General features: G+C 41.4%; 1 protein-coding gene across 1 annotated transcript; it reads right to left on the reverse strand.

Annotated features, from left to right (window-relative positions):
- Positions 1–773: 773 nt before the first annotated feature.
- Positions 774–8,785, reverse strand: gpr185b (G protein-coupled receptor 185 b). The gene is made up of 2 exons (XM_007250194.4): positions 8,649–8,785; positions 774–5,480 (listed from the first exon to the last, which is right to left on the reverse strand). Exon 2 carries the CDS (start codon positions 5,476–5,478, stop codon positions 4,438–4,440), a length of 1,041 nt encoding a protein of 346 aa, XP_007250256.2. The 5' UTR covers positions 5,479–5,480; positions 8,649–8,785; the 3' UTR covers positions 774–4,437.
- Between the last annotated feature and the right edge of the window lie 8,516 nt (positions 8,786–17,301).

Here is a 17,301-nt window from a genome sequence, read left to right on the forward strand (position 1 = left end):
ACTATTTAAATGTAATTGAATGCATGTTTTAGAATAGGTGTCCACACACATTCATATGGACATATGTCAAAATTTTAAATGAGCACAGATATTCTGTCCAAAGCTTTTTTACACAACATGTCGTCAAACTTAGCAACAGTTACTATAAAAGAACACTAGCAATAAGTCTGTTCATTATTATAATTTCATCAACACTAATCTTAGGATTTCGTGGTTAACCAATCAGACTGACGCCACAGAGATATAAAGGGTAAGTTCTATCTTCTCCTTTGCAGCCTACGATGACACCCACTGGTGTCCGTGATTAGATAGGTCACTGTTGAGCAGGTGGCAGGGGGTGGACATCCATCTGTCCACTGTCTGACTCGGACGAGGACTACCGTCCTGTCCAGCACCAGAGCCAAGCAGGACTCCATGTAGAGGGAAAGGGGCCAATAGGGTACCAGACTAATGAACAGAAAGCCAGTAGGCTGCCGCAAAAGTGGGGTTACCCCGGCAGCGGAGGGGGTCCTGGATCGTTATATTTGAACAGGATCGCTGGGAACCACCCACTACTGCTTAGAACCACCCACTACTGCTGAGAACATGATTTCAGCCTTAGTCACGATTGCTCCAAATATGATTGCATTCACATGGTTTAAAAAGAATCCATCAGTTTAGATCACACAGTGAATCACATGGATGACATTATTGTTTTACAATTCATAACAGCTTCAATGCTGTGAGTCGGTGTTGAACTTTCGACAGATCAACAAAGTTCAGCCTGGTTTAGCTTCTTTTTTTTTTTTTTTTGAGGTCTTCCATCAGAATAATGACTGGTACTGTTCTGTATTGTGTTGTGTTATATTGACATTTCCTGCAAAGTCTCTAGTGAAGTGATGGACGAAATCATAAGAATACTTTGCTTAGTTTTCTTGACAAATACACTGAAATCAACAAATAAGACACTACTAAAATTATGGCACTTTTCGCATCGCCAACACTCAATTTTTTGTGGTGTTTTTCTTTGTGTTTTTTTTTATCTTTCCGTCATTTTTAGTAAGAAACCATCGATAAGAATACACATATTATATACATACATACATACGTACGTACATACACACACACGCACACACACACACACACACACTCACCGACACCACACCATGTCATAAAACTCATGCCCTGATGTGTATAAAAATAGAATCCATATGTATCCATTTAGCATTGCATAAGAAAAATAACCTTAGTACCCCTGAACAAACTGAATCTATGGCATCCCGTTGAGTATAGCTCTGTGGAGATACGGTACATAACAATACAGGTTGGCATCAAAACATCGATATCCGTGTATCTGTGTTTCTGTGTATTAGTTGGAGTGGATTTTTTTTTTATCATTGTAATAATAAAATTATTATTATTATCTGTTTCTTTTTTCTCCATAAAGGGGGCACAGTGTGATAGGTCACTGAACCCCACCCAAGATATGAGTGAGTGCTATACTGTATAAACACATATACTGTATAAACACATGTTTAGCTCTGTTTTTCTCGATTTCTCGCTCGAATCGCACTCACACACGCAAAAACACACACGCACCGTTTTAAATAAACTAAACGTCAAAGCGCCGGAGCGTCTGTCCACAGTGTCCAGACTGCGGGACAAGACTCCAGCTGAAAGTCCATCCATCAGGTATAGTGTAGGTCACCAAGTGGCTGAGGTTAGTCAGAGTGGGCCAACTCTAGTATTCTAGTGTGTGTGTGTAGTGTTGAGTAGTGTAGTGTTGAGTAGTGTAGTGCAGTGTGTATTATGTGGGTTGTCAGGGCCTACTCTAAGCTTCACACCAGCATTAAATGCAGTTCACTGCAGATAACAGCCCTACTTTATCTGATTTAAAGACCAGGTCCTACCAACGGACCTGCTTAGCATTCAAAGTATTCAAGTCATAAGGTTAAATTAGCTCTGTTGATGGCCTCGTTACGATTGTAGCATCATCAATGGACAGCACACATTGATTGATTATTGCAGAGGTGCAAAAAAAAGATAAGGCCAAAAATAAGGTTCTCGGAAATTCTGTACGTTTCAAGTGACAAAAAAAATAAAGAAAAGGGGCTTAAAAGGACTCTTTTGCATCTCTTTTTCCCCTTAACAGACACAATGTGCTGTTCATTTTCAGAGGAAAAGAAAAGATGTGCTGTTTAAGTTTTTGTTTCAATAACTGCATCAGTTATGATCATTTGTCCTGCTTTGATTTTCGTGTAAAAGACACACACTTCTCGCCGTCACCGCTTTCATTAACCTCAATTCAAGACCACCCCATCCAAGGTCTGCTGGCCTAGTTATCTGATCCCAATATGAGCTATTTTTATGAATTTAGATCTATGCGCATGCTTGCTGGCTATCAGAGAAGTCTCTGTGATGAATACAGTTTTATACGCAGATGCGAAGGACGCCGTCTCTATCCAAATCTATCCACTTATTCATCAAACCAGAGCTCTTAGTTATATCTTAGTTATATCTTAATAATAATAATAATCATTCAAACACAGTCTTCTCATTCTAGAGGAAGAATAAAGCTTTGGCTGTATTGGATTTAGAATTATGTAAGCTATTAATGTATTCTTTTGCCTCGGCCGTCTCTGAAATTGGTAGGTTTCCTCCGATTTCCAATTAAAAGGCTCATTCAAATTCCTGTGACAGCCTCAATCATTTCCCCGCTTTCCTGCTCTCCCGCCGTCCCTCTCGACACCCAGCCAAGTTGTGAAAACAACAATCTCGTTGCAGAACAATGAGCTAACGAAGGAGCCGCGAATTTGGCAGGCAGCGAAACTTCGCTAGTGGGACGCTGTGTTGCTTTAATGTCATTCATTTATTTTTTAAAGGAACACGGAGGGAGCTCGGTGTGGGGGAAAAGCAGAGCTGCTCAGGAACAGCAGTGCGGATGTGCCAGCAGCTGTCCATGGTCCTGAAGTATGGTGCGTATAATAAGGTACCGGCGTTTAACTTTGCATCTTTGCAGAAGTACAGTATATTATGCCACTTTCTTAATAGACAGTCATGTCAGAATATTATGACCACCTCCTTGTTTTTAATTGCATTTTTCATTTTTTTTCAGCTCCACTGAGCAAACAGGAGCACTTTGTGGTTCTATAATCGCAGAATGTAGTCCTTCTCTGTAGTTTATTTTGTTCTTCAATGGTCAGGACCCCATAGGATCACATTCTCAGCACTGCAGTGACACTGATGGGTTGGATGTGTGTTGCCCTGGTATGAGTGGAGTTTTTAAATACCCTGGAATCACTGCTGGGCTGAGAATAGTTGACCAACCATAAATATCCAGCCAATAGCCAATGTCGAGTGGGTAGCAAGCATCCTGTGAACACAGATGTAGGACTATAGGATGACCAACCCCAAACTGTGCAACAACAGATCTCCAAACAGGGTTTTTGTTTCATCTCTGATTTACATCTACATGGTGGAGCAGCTCTAGGTAGAAGTGTCTAATAGTATGTACACAGTGTTTAAAAACTCCAGCAGCACTGCTGCTGTGTCTGTCCAACTCATACGAGCACAACACACACTAACGCCTTGTCAGTAGAGTCACTGCAGTGCAGAGAATGACCCACCAACCAAACAATAGTTGCTCTGTGGTGGTCCTGTAATAGTAATAAAAAATGCACAGAAAAGTGTCATATTGTATTGTATGAAGAGAGATGGTCATAATATTCTGGTACGAATTCAGTCAACACTGCATTGCTCTTTCAAGAGCTTTTCATGTTTCCATTAAAACACACTGTGCTTCTTTTACGTCTACTGATTGACCTGTACAATGTCAACGGATAAAGAAAGAGGCTTTGAGTGCAGACATTTGTAGAGTCTTTCTTGGCATTGTAATTGGCTTTTTGAGGAGGGCAGCAGATTTGGGCCAGTTAGCTAAATACAATAAATAAAGTAATCTAGGTTGCTTCACTTGATGAGAAGAAATGAGGGGAAATTGCACTTAATTTTTAAAGTTAGAGATTGGGTTTTCGTTCAATAGATTAATTACATGCCGTGTTTTATGCTGAACCTTAACTATCCCTCTTTCGGGTTTCTTTTGGAAATGTGTACATTGGTTTCCTTCATAATTGCGATGAAGCTCACTGCACTAAAAATGTGATATTCTACAGTGGTTATGAGCTCATTATGGGATATTTACCCCAGTGACCACACAGCACGATCAGTACGATCAGTTGATACTGCAATGACTTTGAGGTGTATATACAGGTGAGTAGAGATTCCTTTTGTTGTTGTTGTAGCTGTTGTTGCCACTGCTGTTGTACGAATGTTGCGTTTGGTAGAAAAGATCCATCATGAATTAGCCTGCTTTGTGGGCCCAGTAGCACACACTTGCACAGTAGACCCAAGGAAGTGGTGTTCCCAGGAACGTCTCATAAAGTCTCACTTGATTCCTCCGCCCTATACGTCACTTGACGTCCTTGGCCGAAGAGAGAAATTGGCTGGGACGCACCCGCAGCAGGCCAGCCAGAGAGACTTCTGGATGTCCGGGTTTCGAAATGCGTAAATGATGGGATTTATGACTGAGTTGCATGTGGCTGGCAGCACAGTGGCGTACGTGTAGATGACTGGGTAGCTGGAATCAGCCACAATGGAGTACATGGCAAAGGGCATCCAGCAGGCGGCGAAGGTGCACAGGATTGCGGACAGCGTGGACACGCCTTTGGTGGTGGAGATGGCGGCGAAATGGTGTTGCTGCACTGCAATCTGCTGCGCGTGGCGGAAGGCGATCTTGCAGATCTGCAGATACAGCTGCATGATGAGCGCGAAGACCAGCAGGAAGGTGACGGCCAGCGCCACGGCATTGTTCTTGGTCACTGGTCGGCATATGCTGCAGTGGGTTTCATCCGCCAGGCAGTTCCAGCCCAGGGCGGGCAGAAGCCCGAGAGCGACGCAAACCAGCCAGATGAGTGCCAGCATGGCGTAGGTGAAAGTGAGGGTGCGTTCTGTGTTGTAGGTAAGAGCGTTGTAAAGCGACAGGTACCGGTCCACCGTGATCGCCAGGATGTTGAGGACAGAAGCCGAGAAGGCTGCAATCAACAGCCCCACAGAGACCAGCGTAGCGAGATCAGTGTCCAGCGCATAGATGGAGATGAAGTTGAGCACCAGGCCCAGGCCCGCCAGGAGGTCAGCGGCGGCCAAGCTGCCGATGAGGATGAAGGTGGGCGCCCGCAGGCTGGGGGTGTAGAAGAGTGCCGCCAGGACCAGGGCGTTCTCGCAGGAGATAAGGGTCCCCGTGACACACAGAGCAACGTCCCATGGGCTAACAGGAGCCAGCGGATGCAGGTCTGCCCCATTATTCCGCACCAGAGAGGAGTTACGCCCATCAGGCAAAAGCCATGCACCACCCAGAGATGAGGAGGAGGAGGAGGAAGAGGGAGAGGAAGAAGAAGAGGTGTTTGGAAGGTGGCTGCTCATCGCTGCTGCAAGAGAGTGAATCATAGCTGAGAGAGAGAGAGAGAAAAAGAGAGAGAACAAGGAAAACATACAGTGAGAATGACCTCTCTGCTTACAGCAGTAATAACTGTAACAGCAACACAGAATAACAAAAATAACAATAATGATGCCATTGATAATAATTGATAATAATGATAGTGGAATAACTGTGTTCTTCCAGTGCTCTATTTATACACACTCTACAGCCATCTGTGCCTCAAAATCCAGCCCTGCAACACTCAATCCTCAGTCATTAACTGCAGTTCAATCCACCATCATTCAAATCTTCATCATTCACTCCTCCATCATTCAATACATCATAATTCACTCCTCCATCATTCACTACACCATAATTTACTCCTCCATCATTCACTTCTCCATCAGTACAATCCACCATCATTCACTGCTCAATTATTCAATTCTCCATCAGTACTATCCACCATCAGTACTATCCACCATCATTCACTTCTCCATCAATTCACTCCCCATCATTCAATCCACCAACATTAACTTCTCCATCAGTACAATCCACCATCATTCAAATCTACATCATTCATTCCACCATCATTCACTTCTCCATCATTCAATCCACCATCATTCTACCACCATCAATAAACTCTTCATCGTTCACTCCTACATCCTTCAGTACATCATAATTCACTCCTGCATCATTCAATACACCATAATTCACAGTTCAATCCACCATCAATCACTCCTCCATCATTCACTCCTCAATTATTCAATTCTCCATGAGCACAAGCCACCATCATTCACTTCTCCATCAGTACAATCAACCATCATTCAAATCTCCATCATTCAATCCACCATCATTCAGTTCTCCATGAGTACAATCCACAATCATTCACTTCTCCATCAGTACAATCCACCATCATTCAAATCGCCATCATTCACTCCTCCATCATTCAGTTCTCCATTAGTACAATCCACCATCATTCACTCCCCCATCCTTCAATCCACCATCATTCACTTCTCCATTATTCACTCCTCCATTGTTCACTTCTCTATCAGTACAATCCACCATCATTCACTTCTCCATCAGTACAATCCACCATCATTCACTCCTCCATTATTCACTCCTCCATCATTCACTTCTCCATTAGTACAATCCACCATCATTCATTTCTTCATCATTCACTCCTCCATCATTCAATCAACCATCATTCACGCCTCCATCAGTACAATCCACCATCATTCAATCCACCATACAATCCCTCATCATTCACTTCTCCATCATTCACTCCTCCATCAGTACAGTCAACCATCATTCAAATCTCCATCATCCAATCCACCATCATTCAAATCTCCATTATCAGTTCATCATTTACTTCAAACTTTTTCTCACCCCATCATTCGCACCCTCAACATTAACTTCTACAACATTCACTTAATCATTTTCACCTCTCCATTATTTAGCCTATCTTTCACTCTTCTGTTCATGTCCATTTATTCCATCATTCTTGCTACTCCATCTTTCATAGTTTACTCACTCCTCAATTATTTGTTATTCTCCCCCATTCACCTCATTATTATCATTATTGATCTCTCCAACATTTTTACCTTTTCATCATTCATTCTTCTATGGCCCACCCCTCCATTCTTCACCCCTTCATCATTTACACCTCCTTCATACTCACATTTTCCATTTACCCCTGCATCATAAACCAAGTCATTCACCCATCTTACACTCTTTGTTTACTTCACTACATTTATTCTATCATTTATCTGCTCCATCGTTCACTCCTTCATTACTTTCCTTCTAACTTTTATCCTTCAATTATTCACACTTTCTACATTCACCCTTCATTATTCAGCCATTCTCTCCCACAATTATTCTCACCCCTTCATTATTCCCTCCATTATTTTCACATTTCTCCATCATTCATGTCTTTATCATTCACCTATTCACCATTTAAATATACATCATTCACACCTGCACCATCCTCATCTCGTCATCTCCATTAATTGCCTCTCTGCCGTGCATCACTTTACCACTGACTGCACAGTTCACTCTTAAATCATTATTACACAATTATTTTCTCCATTTTTTAGTTGCCCTCTATCATCCACCCCTGATTTTTTTTACCCCTTCATCATTCACCCCACAATAATTCCCTCCTCAGTAATAATTTTTTCCATCATTCTGTCCTTTTTTATTTGTCCTCCATCATCACACTTCAACTACTCTCATCCCTCCATCATTCACCCCTTCATCATTTACATCTCCACTATTCCCATTCATTACATTATTTTTCACTTATTTTTTCACACATTATCACACATTTTTTCATTATTATTCACTCTATCATAGAGTCCTTCATATCCGCCTTTCATCAGTTACTTGTTTTTTGTTATTCATTGTTCCTTCATATACCACTCCACTACTTATCAACCTCCAGCCTTATTCGTTGTTTATTGCTATTTTATTATAATAATGTAGAATTTTCACACCTTTATAATTCTTCAGAATCTGACCCTCCCATCATTCATTTGTCCTTCTACAGCCCCCCTTAGCAGTGTTTATATCCTTCACTCACAGTCTTAATCAGCTGTGTTTATACTTTAACCCTGCTGTCAGACCCGCTGTGTGTGTGTGTTGCCCGCGTTTCCAACTCGTTCTCTCCTCTTTTTCAGCGCGCGCCGCGATTCTATTTTTAGAAATATTCCTCTAAAAATATGCCGCGCCACCTTCAGTCCGCACCAAGATCCTCCCTCTCTCTCTCTCTCTCTCTTCTTTCTTTCTCTCTTTTCTCTTTTGTCTCTCTCTTCCTCCCTCTATCTCTCTCTTTTTATCTTCTCTCTCTTTTCTCTTTCTCCTCCTCTCTCCCTCTACTTTCTCTCTGCCTCCCTTTCTCTCATATTTTTACTTCTATTTCTCTCATTTATATATCTTTCTCTCTCCTTCTCTTTATTTCTCCTTCCTTCTCTTCTTCCCTCTCTCGCGTGACTATTTTAGCGCGCGCGCGACCGTTTCATTCAGAAAAATGTGCCCTTAAGCCCCCCCACCGCCAGCAGAAGCCCCCCGCAGTGCTGAAGGTTTAGCGGGGTATCAGAGGGTAGCATAGACACGGGTGGATCAGGGAAGGTCGGGGTAGACCGGCGCGCGCGCTGCTCGCGCTGCTGCATGTGCCGCGGCCGGCCGGACACGGTAACGTTACCTCAGTGCCATGAAGCCGCAGTGCCGCCGCCGCTGCTACTGCTGCTGTTTCTCCTCCTGTCTTCCCTCTTTCTCTCTCTCTCCTCTCTCTTCTTTCCCCGGTCTGTTCCGTTCTCCTCCCCTCCCGCGGGCGCGGCTCGTGCTACGGCAAGGCAGGACTGTCCGCGCGCGCTGCCTCCTCCTTCTCCGCCGCCGCTGCTGATGCTTATCCGGATCTTCGTGAGCTCGTGAGATCCGAGGCGCGCTGCTCCGCGGTTAGCATGGCTAACGGCGCTGGCGGGACGACGGCACTGGCGCGCGTGATACCGCCCCCCTCCACACATACACCCCCCCCCCCCCCACCCTCCTTCAACAGCAGCGATGATTCTCCCCACTGACGTCAGAGGCACCCGCGCGGGTTTGTGAATCAGAGCAGCAGCAAAAAACAGCTTTAAACAGCAGATCCACCTGAAACACCGCAAAGACCACCCAGCACAGACCCCGTATAAATTACATATGCATTCATTTATTATGCATTAATCATATCATAAAACACATGAAAACCTCATTAAAATCTTAGAAATCAAAATTTTTACTTGGATTCAGTGTAATGTCTTTGTCTTATAAATATGATCATTATTATAATACATTTTGCATTCTAAATAATCTTTAAAAAATCATATGAACGTTTACTAGTGCTTTTTGAAGTATTTTGATGGAGTTCCTGAAGAAGCTGCAGCTTATCCCAAATCACCATCTCAGATGATCAGTTTTTTTACTAAATAATTCCATATGTGTACCTTAAATGTTTTTTTATGTATTTAATATTAATCTACAGTGTAGAAAATATATTAAATGGTTAAATAAAGAAGAAACACTGAATGAGATACTGTGTCCAAACCTTTGACTGGTACTGTTCACTATATGCACATTATGAAAATGTTAAAAGTAACAATCCCAAATCTAAAAAGAAAAACATTGATACAAGTTTGACGTGTATGACGTTGTTACAGCAATGTTACCTGAACGTTAAAAAAAATCCAGATATAGAAAAAAACTTGAACGTTAATAAACTCTTGTTATGTTTGAAAAACGTTTTACTAAAAAATGTGGGATAAAGCTGAAAAAAGGAAGATGTTTAGTAAACATCTTTACTAAAGAACTGTAGCTTTGGTGCACACATTGAATTACGTAGTAAACAAAAAAGTGTTTGGCCTTCACGATCCCTTGACCTGTCATCAAAGCTAATTGAGGATACTTAGAAGAATCTAAAGTATAAAACATATTCTAATTTTTGTTAACACTTTGTGATTATGTTAAATCCTAAAAATAAATAAAACGCATTGAATGAAAAGAGCTGTGTCAAAACTTTTGACTGTTTAGTGTATGCAAATAATTTTGACACAGGCCGATTTGCCAGCAACATCTCTCTCTCTCTCTCTCTCTCTCGCTCTCTTTCTTTTTCTCAGCTCTATTTATAAACCCATCATCCCTTCTTTTACGCATTTGGCAGTGCGCGCGCTCGGGTCCTCGCACTGCTTTCATCTGTGATTTAGCAGAGATTTAGAGGTGTTTCTCCAATACGTGTATGTGTGTGCGCGCGAGCGCGTGTGTGTGTGATCTGATGCTGAGGCTGTTATAATGAACGGAGCGGTTGAATGGTGTTGGGAAAGGCGTGGTCGTGGTGGTCGTGCTCGCGCGCCTTCATTCATGATCCCGCGCTCGCGCGCTCACTCACTGCTCCGTCTGTGTTTTCGAGCGCGCGGGAGGCGTCGCGTGATTTCGGGATGAACTGCACTTCAAAGTAGAGGAGCTTTCACGCTCGAGCTCATCTGCATGACTACAGCAACAACAAGCAGCAGATCAGCACAAACCCCTCCACCATTCTCCTCCACCACCCTCATCAGCTCTCATCTGTCTATTCTTCAGAGCAAATAAAGAGGTAGTAAGAGACAGATAAAGAGATGGAGAAGATGAGGTAAAAGTGTTACAGGCAGAAAGAGAGGTGTAAAAGACAAAGATGGAAAAAGGTGTGAGGCAGAGGTAAATACAGCAATAGATAGGGAAAGAGAGATAAAATGAGATAGAGAGGAAGATGGAGAGAGATTTTAAAGAGATTGAAAGAGGAGAACACGCAAGACAAACAGAAAAAGAAATGAAGAGAAAGGACAAAAAGAGTAAGAAAGATCAAAGAAGAAATGGAGAGAAAGATGGGAAAAATGTTAAAGAGACATAAATAGAGAGCGCAAAGCTGATGGGAGGAAGGATAGAAAAGAAATGAAAAAGATAAAATAAGAAATTGAAAGAGAGAAATAGAAAGCCAGGACAAAGAAAGACAAGATAAAGAAGAGATACAGTGAAAGAGGGAAAAACAGTAAGAGATATAAAAGAAGGGATGGAGAGAGGGAAAGAGAGAGATAAAGGAAGAGATGGAAGGAGAGGGAAAACAGTAAGAGAGATAAAGAAAGAGATGAAAAGAGAGTGAGAGAAAAAGGAAGAGATAGAAGGAGAGGGAGAGATAAAGGAATAGATGAAGGGAGAGGGAAAACATTAAGAGATAAAGGAAGAGATGGAGAGAGAGAGAAAGGGAGAGATAAAGGAAGAGATGGAGTGAGAGGGAAATCAGTGAGTGAGATAAAGGAAGAGTTGAAGGGAGAGGGAAAAACAGTGAAAGATAAAGTAAGAGATGGAAAGAGAGTTGAGAGATAAAGGAAGAGAGAGAGGGAAAAAGAGATAAAAAGAAAAGATGGAGGGAAAGGGGAAAACAGTGAGAGGCAAAGGAAGAGATGGAAAGAGAGATAAAGGAAAAGATGGAGAGAGAGAGATAATGGAAGAGATGGAGAGAGGGAAAGAGTGAGAGATAAAGGGGGGATGGAGAGAGGGAAAGGAAGAAATTGAGAGAGGAAAGGATGGAGATAAAGGAAGAGTTGTAGAGAGTGAGAGAGGTAAATGAAGAGATGGAGAGAAAGGGAAGGAGAGTGAGAGAGATAAAAGAAAAGATTTAGAGAGAGGGAAGGAGAGTAGGAGAGATAAAGGAAGAGACTGAGAGAGCGGGAAAGAGGTGTGAAGAGAAGCATATAAATTAGGATAAATATAAAGAGATGAAAAGAGTGAAAGTGGGATAAATATAGAAAGATGGACAGAAACAGGGAAAGAGATAAAGAGAAAGGGAGAGAGATACAGAGAGAGAGAGGGAGAAGTGAAAGAGGCCGTTGAATTGAGCTGTCTGGAGGAATGCTGTTTTATTGCTGTTGTTTTTTTTTCTCCGGCCGCTGCTCTCCTGAATCACAGAGCCTGATCAGAATGAGAATGAGTTCAGTGCTGGCCTCATCTCCTCATTGATGGGAGCCTCCACCAATCACCCTCACACACACACACTCCCCATTCATATCCACCGCACTGCACTGTGGGTAAACTCTTACATCACCACCCTCAAATATGCATGTCTGTTCCCGCCACTGCAGAGTTACACAACACCACACAGCAGCCGTGCACACACACACACACACACACACACACACACACACACACACACACACACACACATAGCATAGCATTTACAATACAACACCAGTAGCTGCAGAAACATAATCTGCAATATATATATATATATAATATCCACACAATCTATTGCAGCTTTAGCATTTATAAACCTAAAAGGATGTTTAGAGGGCGTGTCCTTTTGTATTTCACTAGAATAAAATTACTGTAAGTAGAAAAAGTGCTTTTAAATTTAACCTTAGTATAATTTCTGACATGCCAAAAGTCAGGGTGTACTTTCCAGTAGAGAAAAGCAGTGGATGCAGTGAGCATGATGAAGTGCCCAGTTAGATGCCCCTCCCATGAGAAAGTGCCAAACCACTGGATGAAATTGTAATAAACTGTACATTATAGTATTATAGACAGAATTCATTGTAGTCAATAATGGCACAAAATAAAACATAACTAATTTACATTATTAAACTTGCATCTGTTCTATCCAATATATTTTTAAAATTTTAGTCATCACTTCTTCACAATGTACAGACTCCAGGCAGTAAGTGCACTTTTTATTTAGTTATTATGTCCCTGCCCAAACATCCTACAGTGTTACACACTCTGCCTTGGTTTTACTTACTCACTTTTTCCTCTCTCAGACTTAAAGCTCTTGATGGGACATATTTGCTTAGTCCCACTGACATCAGCCTCAACAGGGCTGAATAAACGAAGGCTGTGCTGGACGATAACAAAGTGCATCTATTTCAATTTTGCACTGAAGTAGTTTGCTTTATTTCGTCCACTACAAAAGAAAGAGCACTTGCAGAAACCCTACAACATTTTATATATATATATATATATATATATATATATATATATATATATATATATATATATATATATATATATATATATATATTTAGAAAAGAACCCTGCTATTTTTATACATTTATTTTACCATGTTTTGCTTTTCAGTCATTTTTGAATGATTCACAGTGCTGTTTTTAAGTATATTGAACGGCTAGTTTGAGCACATGCTTACAGTATGGCATTGTGATGTAAATTAGTGTATCAGGGTTGTGTTCCCAGACCACAATCTCCAGAATATTAATCACATCTGTTGCACTCACTATATATACCCCTTCACCACACACACACTCCTGGACGAGTATTTGCTCTGGTTCCGTCTCTCACTTACAAAATATTTCCCTTGCCTGTGTTTTGCATATTCTTTATTTAATCTTTTATGATTTTCTGCCTTACTGGTTTTGACCTGGACTTTTTCATTGCTCTTGGTATGTTTACTGCCTTACATATTTGTCTTTTGGTTTTGACCTTGCCTGTTATTGACAGTATTTTACATTGTCAATTCATAATAAAGCAATTTTATTTGATCTGTGTGTGATCAGAACATTACCAATCCGTCCAGTGGCCCCAAGAACAGTTAGGGAATCATGCTGAATAAATCAGGCTAAGTCTGGTTTGTAAGTGTCTTGTGCTAAACCAAGTTCATGTAAAAAGAATCCCCAGAATGGTTACCCTCCTTGTTCAGAACTGTTTGGTCCTCCAGTGGATAAGAGGGTCTTGTTAGGACTGATAGATCTGACTGGGTTGTCTTATTTTATAGTATCTCTGTAGGCAGGCACTCCAAATACTAATATAACCATATAAACACAAAAGCGAGTCTACAAACCATTCGCTCACGTGTCTTCCCAACACTGTCCTGTGGTTAAGGATGCGCCTGTTGCTTGATGGCTCTGGTGTGATCGTGTGTCTTTGCTAATCAAGCGCTTGTTGGCTGAGCTGGCAGATTGCTCTGTGCTGTTGTATTGATGAATATAAAAATTTACTGCAATCCTGCATCGAGCCAAGAGAACTATTACTGAATTTACTTCCGCCAGGAGAATCCTGCTGACACTATCAAAACAGAGGAAGCCTCTCGTCAGCAGATGAGTGTGTCTATGAGTGTGTAACGATGTCTGTGTGTGTGTGTGTGTAAGTGTGTGTGTGTGTGCGTATGTCATCAGATATATTTGTCCACTGGGATTGAGAATATGCATTTATATTGACTGTTTGCCTGACAGTGCTTGCCGTGTGCATCGAGAGTTGTTACTTCATTAACAGGGTCCGGCCCTTATCACTTTCTGCTCTGCTGCTCATCTCCTCCACCTCCTCATCCTTTTCTCCATCCATATCTTATTTCTTATTCTCCATCCTCCACCTCCTCATCCTTTTCTCCATCCATATCTTATTTCTTATTCGCCTTCCTCCACCTCCTCATCCTTTTCTCCATCCATATCTTATTTCTTATTCTTCTTCCTCCACCTCCTCATCCTTTTCTCCATCCATATCTTATTTCTTATTCTTCTTCCTCCACCTCCTCATCCTTTTCTCCATCCATATCTTATTTCTTATTCTTCTTCCTCCACCTCCTCATCCTTTTCTCCATCCATATCTTATTTCTTATTTGCCTTTCTCCACCTCCTCATCCTTTTCTCCATCCATATCTTATTTCTTTATAAATCATTTCATTACACATTTAATACTTACCTGTGTCCAGGCGGGCCACCCAGCTATGTAGCCTTGGTGCAGGGGGGTTTCAGGTGACCTGTAAAAAAGAATAAAAAATAAATATTAATATATTGTATTATGTCTCTTGTTATTAGGTACTTACATTTCTGTCCTAGTAGTGTAATTCCTAATCAACCAGTTATGTAAATGTAAATGTTGTATATTGTGTTGGTCTGGTTTACCCAGGGGTATATCCCTTTGGTTTATTCTGCGGAGGTTAAAAGGGTATATAAGGGGGTGAATGGGGCATTTGGAGGAAGCTCAGGGACGAGAAACGCTGGATGAGTTGATGAGCTGGAGGGACTCTGCTATGGACTGAGTATACCTTACTGTACAGTGTAGCTAGCGGTACCTTTAGCCACTTCTTCTAGCTGACTCTGAGCAAAAGTGTAAATAAGTAAATGTATTGATTGTTGTTTTGTATGTAAAAATAAAAAATTAAACCAGTTGAGATCCCACACCTGTTCCAGAACTCCATCACTTCCCACTCCACTACTGCCTGCTGTTTAAACAAGGCTCCTCCAAACCACAAGACCCACACAACCACACCCCTCCCCTGCTTATTCTTCTATTCTTCTTTTCTCCTTTTCCTCAACCCTTATTTTATCCCTTAACCTTCTTTTCCCCTCATTATATTGCTTCTTCTCTCTTTCCTCATCTTCCTTTTCCTTGTACCTTTTTTCTATTCACTTTTCTTTTCCTTCACTTCTTTTTATTCTTCTTTCACCTCTTTTCTTCCTTCTCATTTATCTCTTCTTTTTCCTCTAACTCAACGTCAACATCCTCTTCCTCTCAGCTGTTTCTTCTTTTTCTTACATGGTGTTCTTCTTGTCTTCTCTTACCGTCTTGTCTTTATCTCTTAAATACTCTATCCTTCTCATCCCATCTCCTCACCTTCCTCATATTTCTATTCCTCTGTCTTCACCTAATCATCCTCCTTCTCTCCCTTCTTTTCCCCTTCTTCTCCTCACTCCTCTTCCTCCACCTGTTCACCTTCCTCATTCTTCTGGTTTCTTCCTCCTTATTTCCCTCCACATCCCTTCTTCTTCTATTTCTACTTTTTTATCTTCCTCACTTATCCATTCTTATGTCTTCTTCTTTGCCTCCACCTCTGCCTCCACATCTTTTCTTCTTCTCTTTCCTCATCCTCCACCTCTTCATCATCCTCATCCTTTTATTTTACTGTCCTTTGTTTATCAATAAAAAATCCGTACCCTTCCTCATTATTCTACATTCTATCACCTCTTTCTTAGCATCCACCTTGTCCTTCTTGTTCTTCTCTTCTCCTTCATCCTCCTGCATCTTTTTACCTTTCTCTTTCTTTAATTATTATTCATTGATACATTTCCCTCACTTCCTCCTGCAAATTTCTTTCTTTCTTGACCTCCTCCTCTTCATTTTTATCTTGAATTTGTTTTCTCCTCCTCCACAACCTCCATATTGTTTCCATTCCTCAATTCATGCCTCCTCAACGTCTGCAGTTTTCTCCTCGTCCTTCACAATTTCCTTCTTCTTTACTCCCCTTATCAGAATGCATTCCTTGTTCTCTACTATCCTCTCCCTGCTCCTACACATCTTCATTTTCCTCTGTATTCTTCTCTTCTACTTTTTCCACCTCCAATTCTCTCCATCCTTCTCTTTTTCTCTTTCCTCTGCAATTTCCTCCTTATTTTAATGCCTTCTCACCAATCTCTTCCTCTCTTTTTTTTACCACCCTTTCTCCATCCTTAGATTTTTTCCAATCTTTACCCCTCCACCTTTTCTCCCTCCACATCCTTTTCTTATTATTCTCAGTCCTTTTCCTCAACACATCCTCTACTCGTCTACCTCATCGTCTCCTTTATCTGTTCTTCCTCATGTTCTTTATTATGTTTCTATTTTTCCTTATTCTTTTTTATTTTCCCCTCCTTTTCTTCCTCTTTTTATTTCTCATTCTTCCTCTTCTCCATTCTCTTTCTCTCCCTCTCCCTTCTCTTTGTTCTCTTCTAGTATGTGTATCGACTGTATAATGATGCTGGGTTACAGGATGTAATAATAGATAAGATGGTATTGATTCGATTGTGAACACACACACCCACATATACACACCTTAACACACTCACACACCTAAACACACTCACACACCTAAACACACTCACACACTTAAACACACACAAACTCACTGTTGTGCACGATTGTATAAATTCTGGGTTATGGAAACATGAAGCTACACACACACACACACATACACACACACACACACACACACGCTGTCAGCAATACAGTGACATAATCAATCCTCATCAGTTCAGCCGTCTCTCAGACAGTCTGCTAGACATGAGCTCAGACCGTTACTGACCATGTCCTAGAGTCACTCTCTCTCTCTCTCTCTCTCTCGCTCTCTCTCTCTCTCTGGGGAAACATTGTGTGTGTATGTGTCTGATGGTCACTTAATCTTAGGCAGTGGATGAACAGATTTTAGAACAATAGTGTGAAGTCTGAGAGAGAGCAGATTCATTTTTCATGTTTTGAAAGGCTTCTGGCTCCAAGGACTGTGCTTATCACTTTGACCTCACGCAAGTGTCGGCTGTGTGTGTGTGTATGTGTGTGAGAGACAGAGAGAGAGAAAGAAAGAGATAGAGAGTGTG

The sequence above is a fragment of the Astyanax mexicanus genome, chromosome 8 (assembly GCF_023375975.1).
Source record: "Astyanax mexicanus isolate ESR-SI-001 chromosome 8, AstMex3_surface, whole genome shotgun sequence".
Classification (NCBI taxonomy): domain Eukaryota; kingdom Metazoa; phylum Chordata; class Actinopteri; order Characiformes; family Acestrorhamphidae; genus Astyanax; species Astyanax mexicanus.

Excerpts from the sequence above, each read along its gene's own strand:
- gpr185b (XM_007250194.4), bottom strand. The coding sequence starts at position 5,478 with ATGATTCACTCTCTTGCAGCAGCGATGAGCAGCCACCTTCCAAACACC.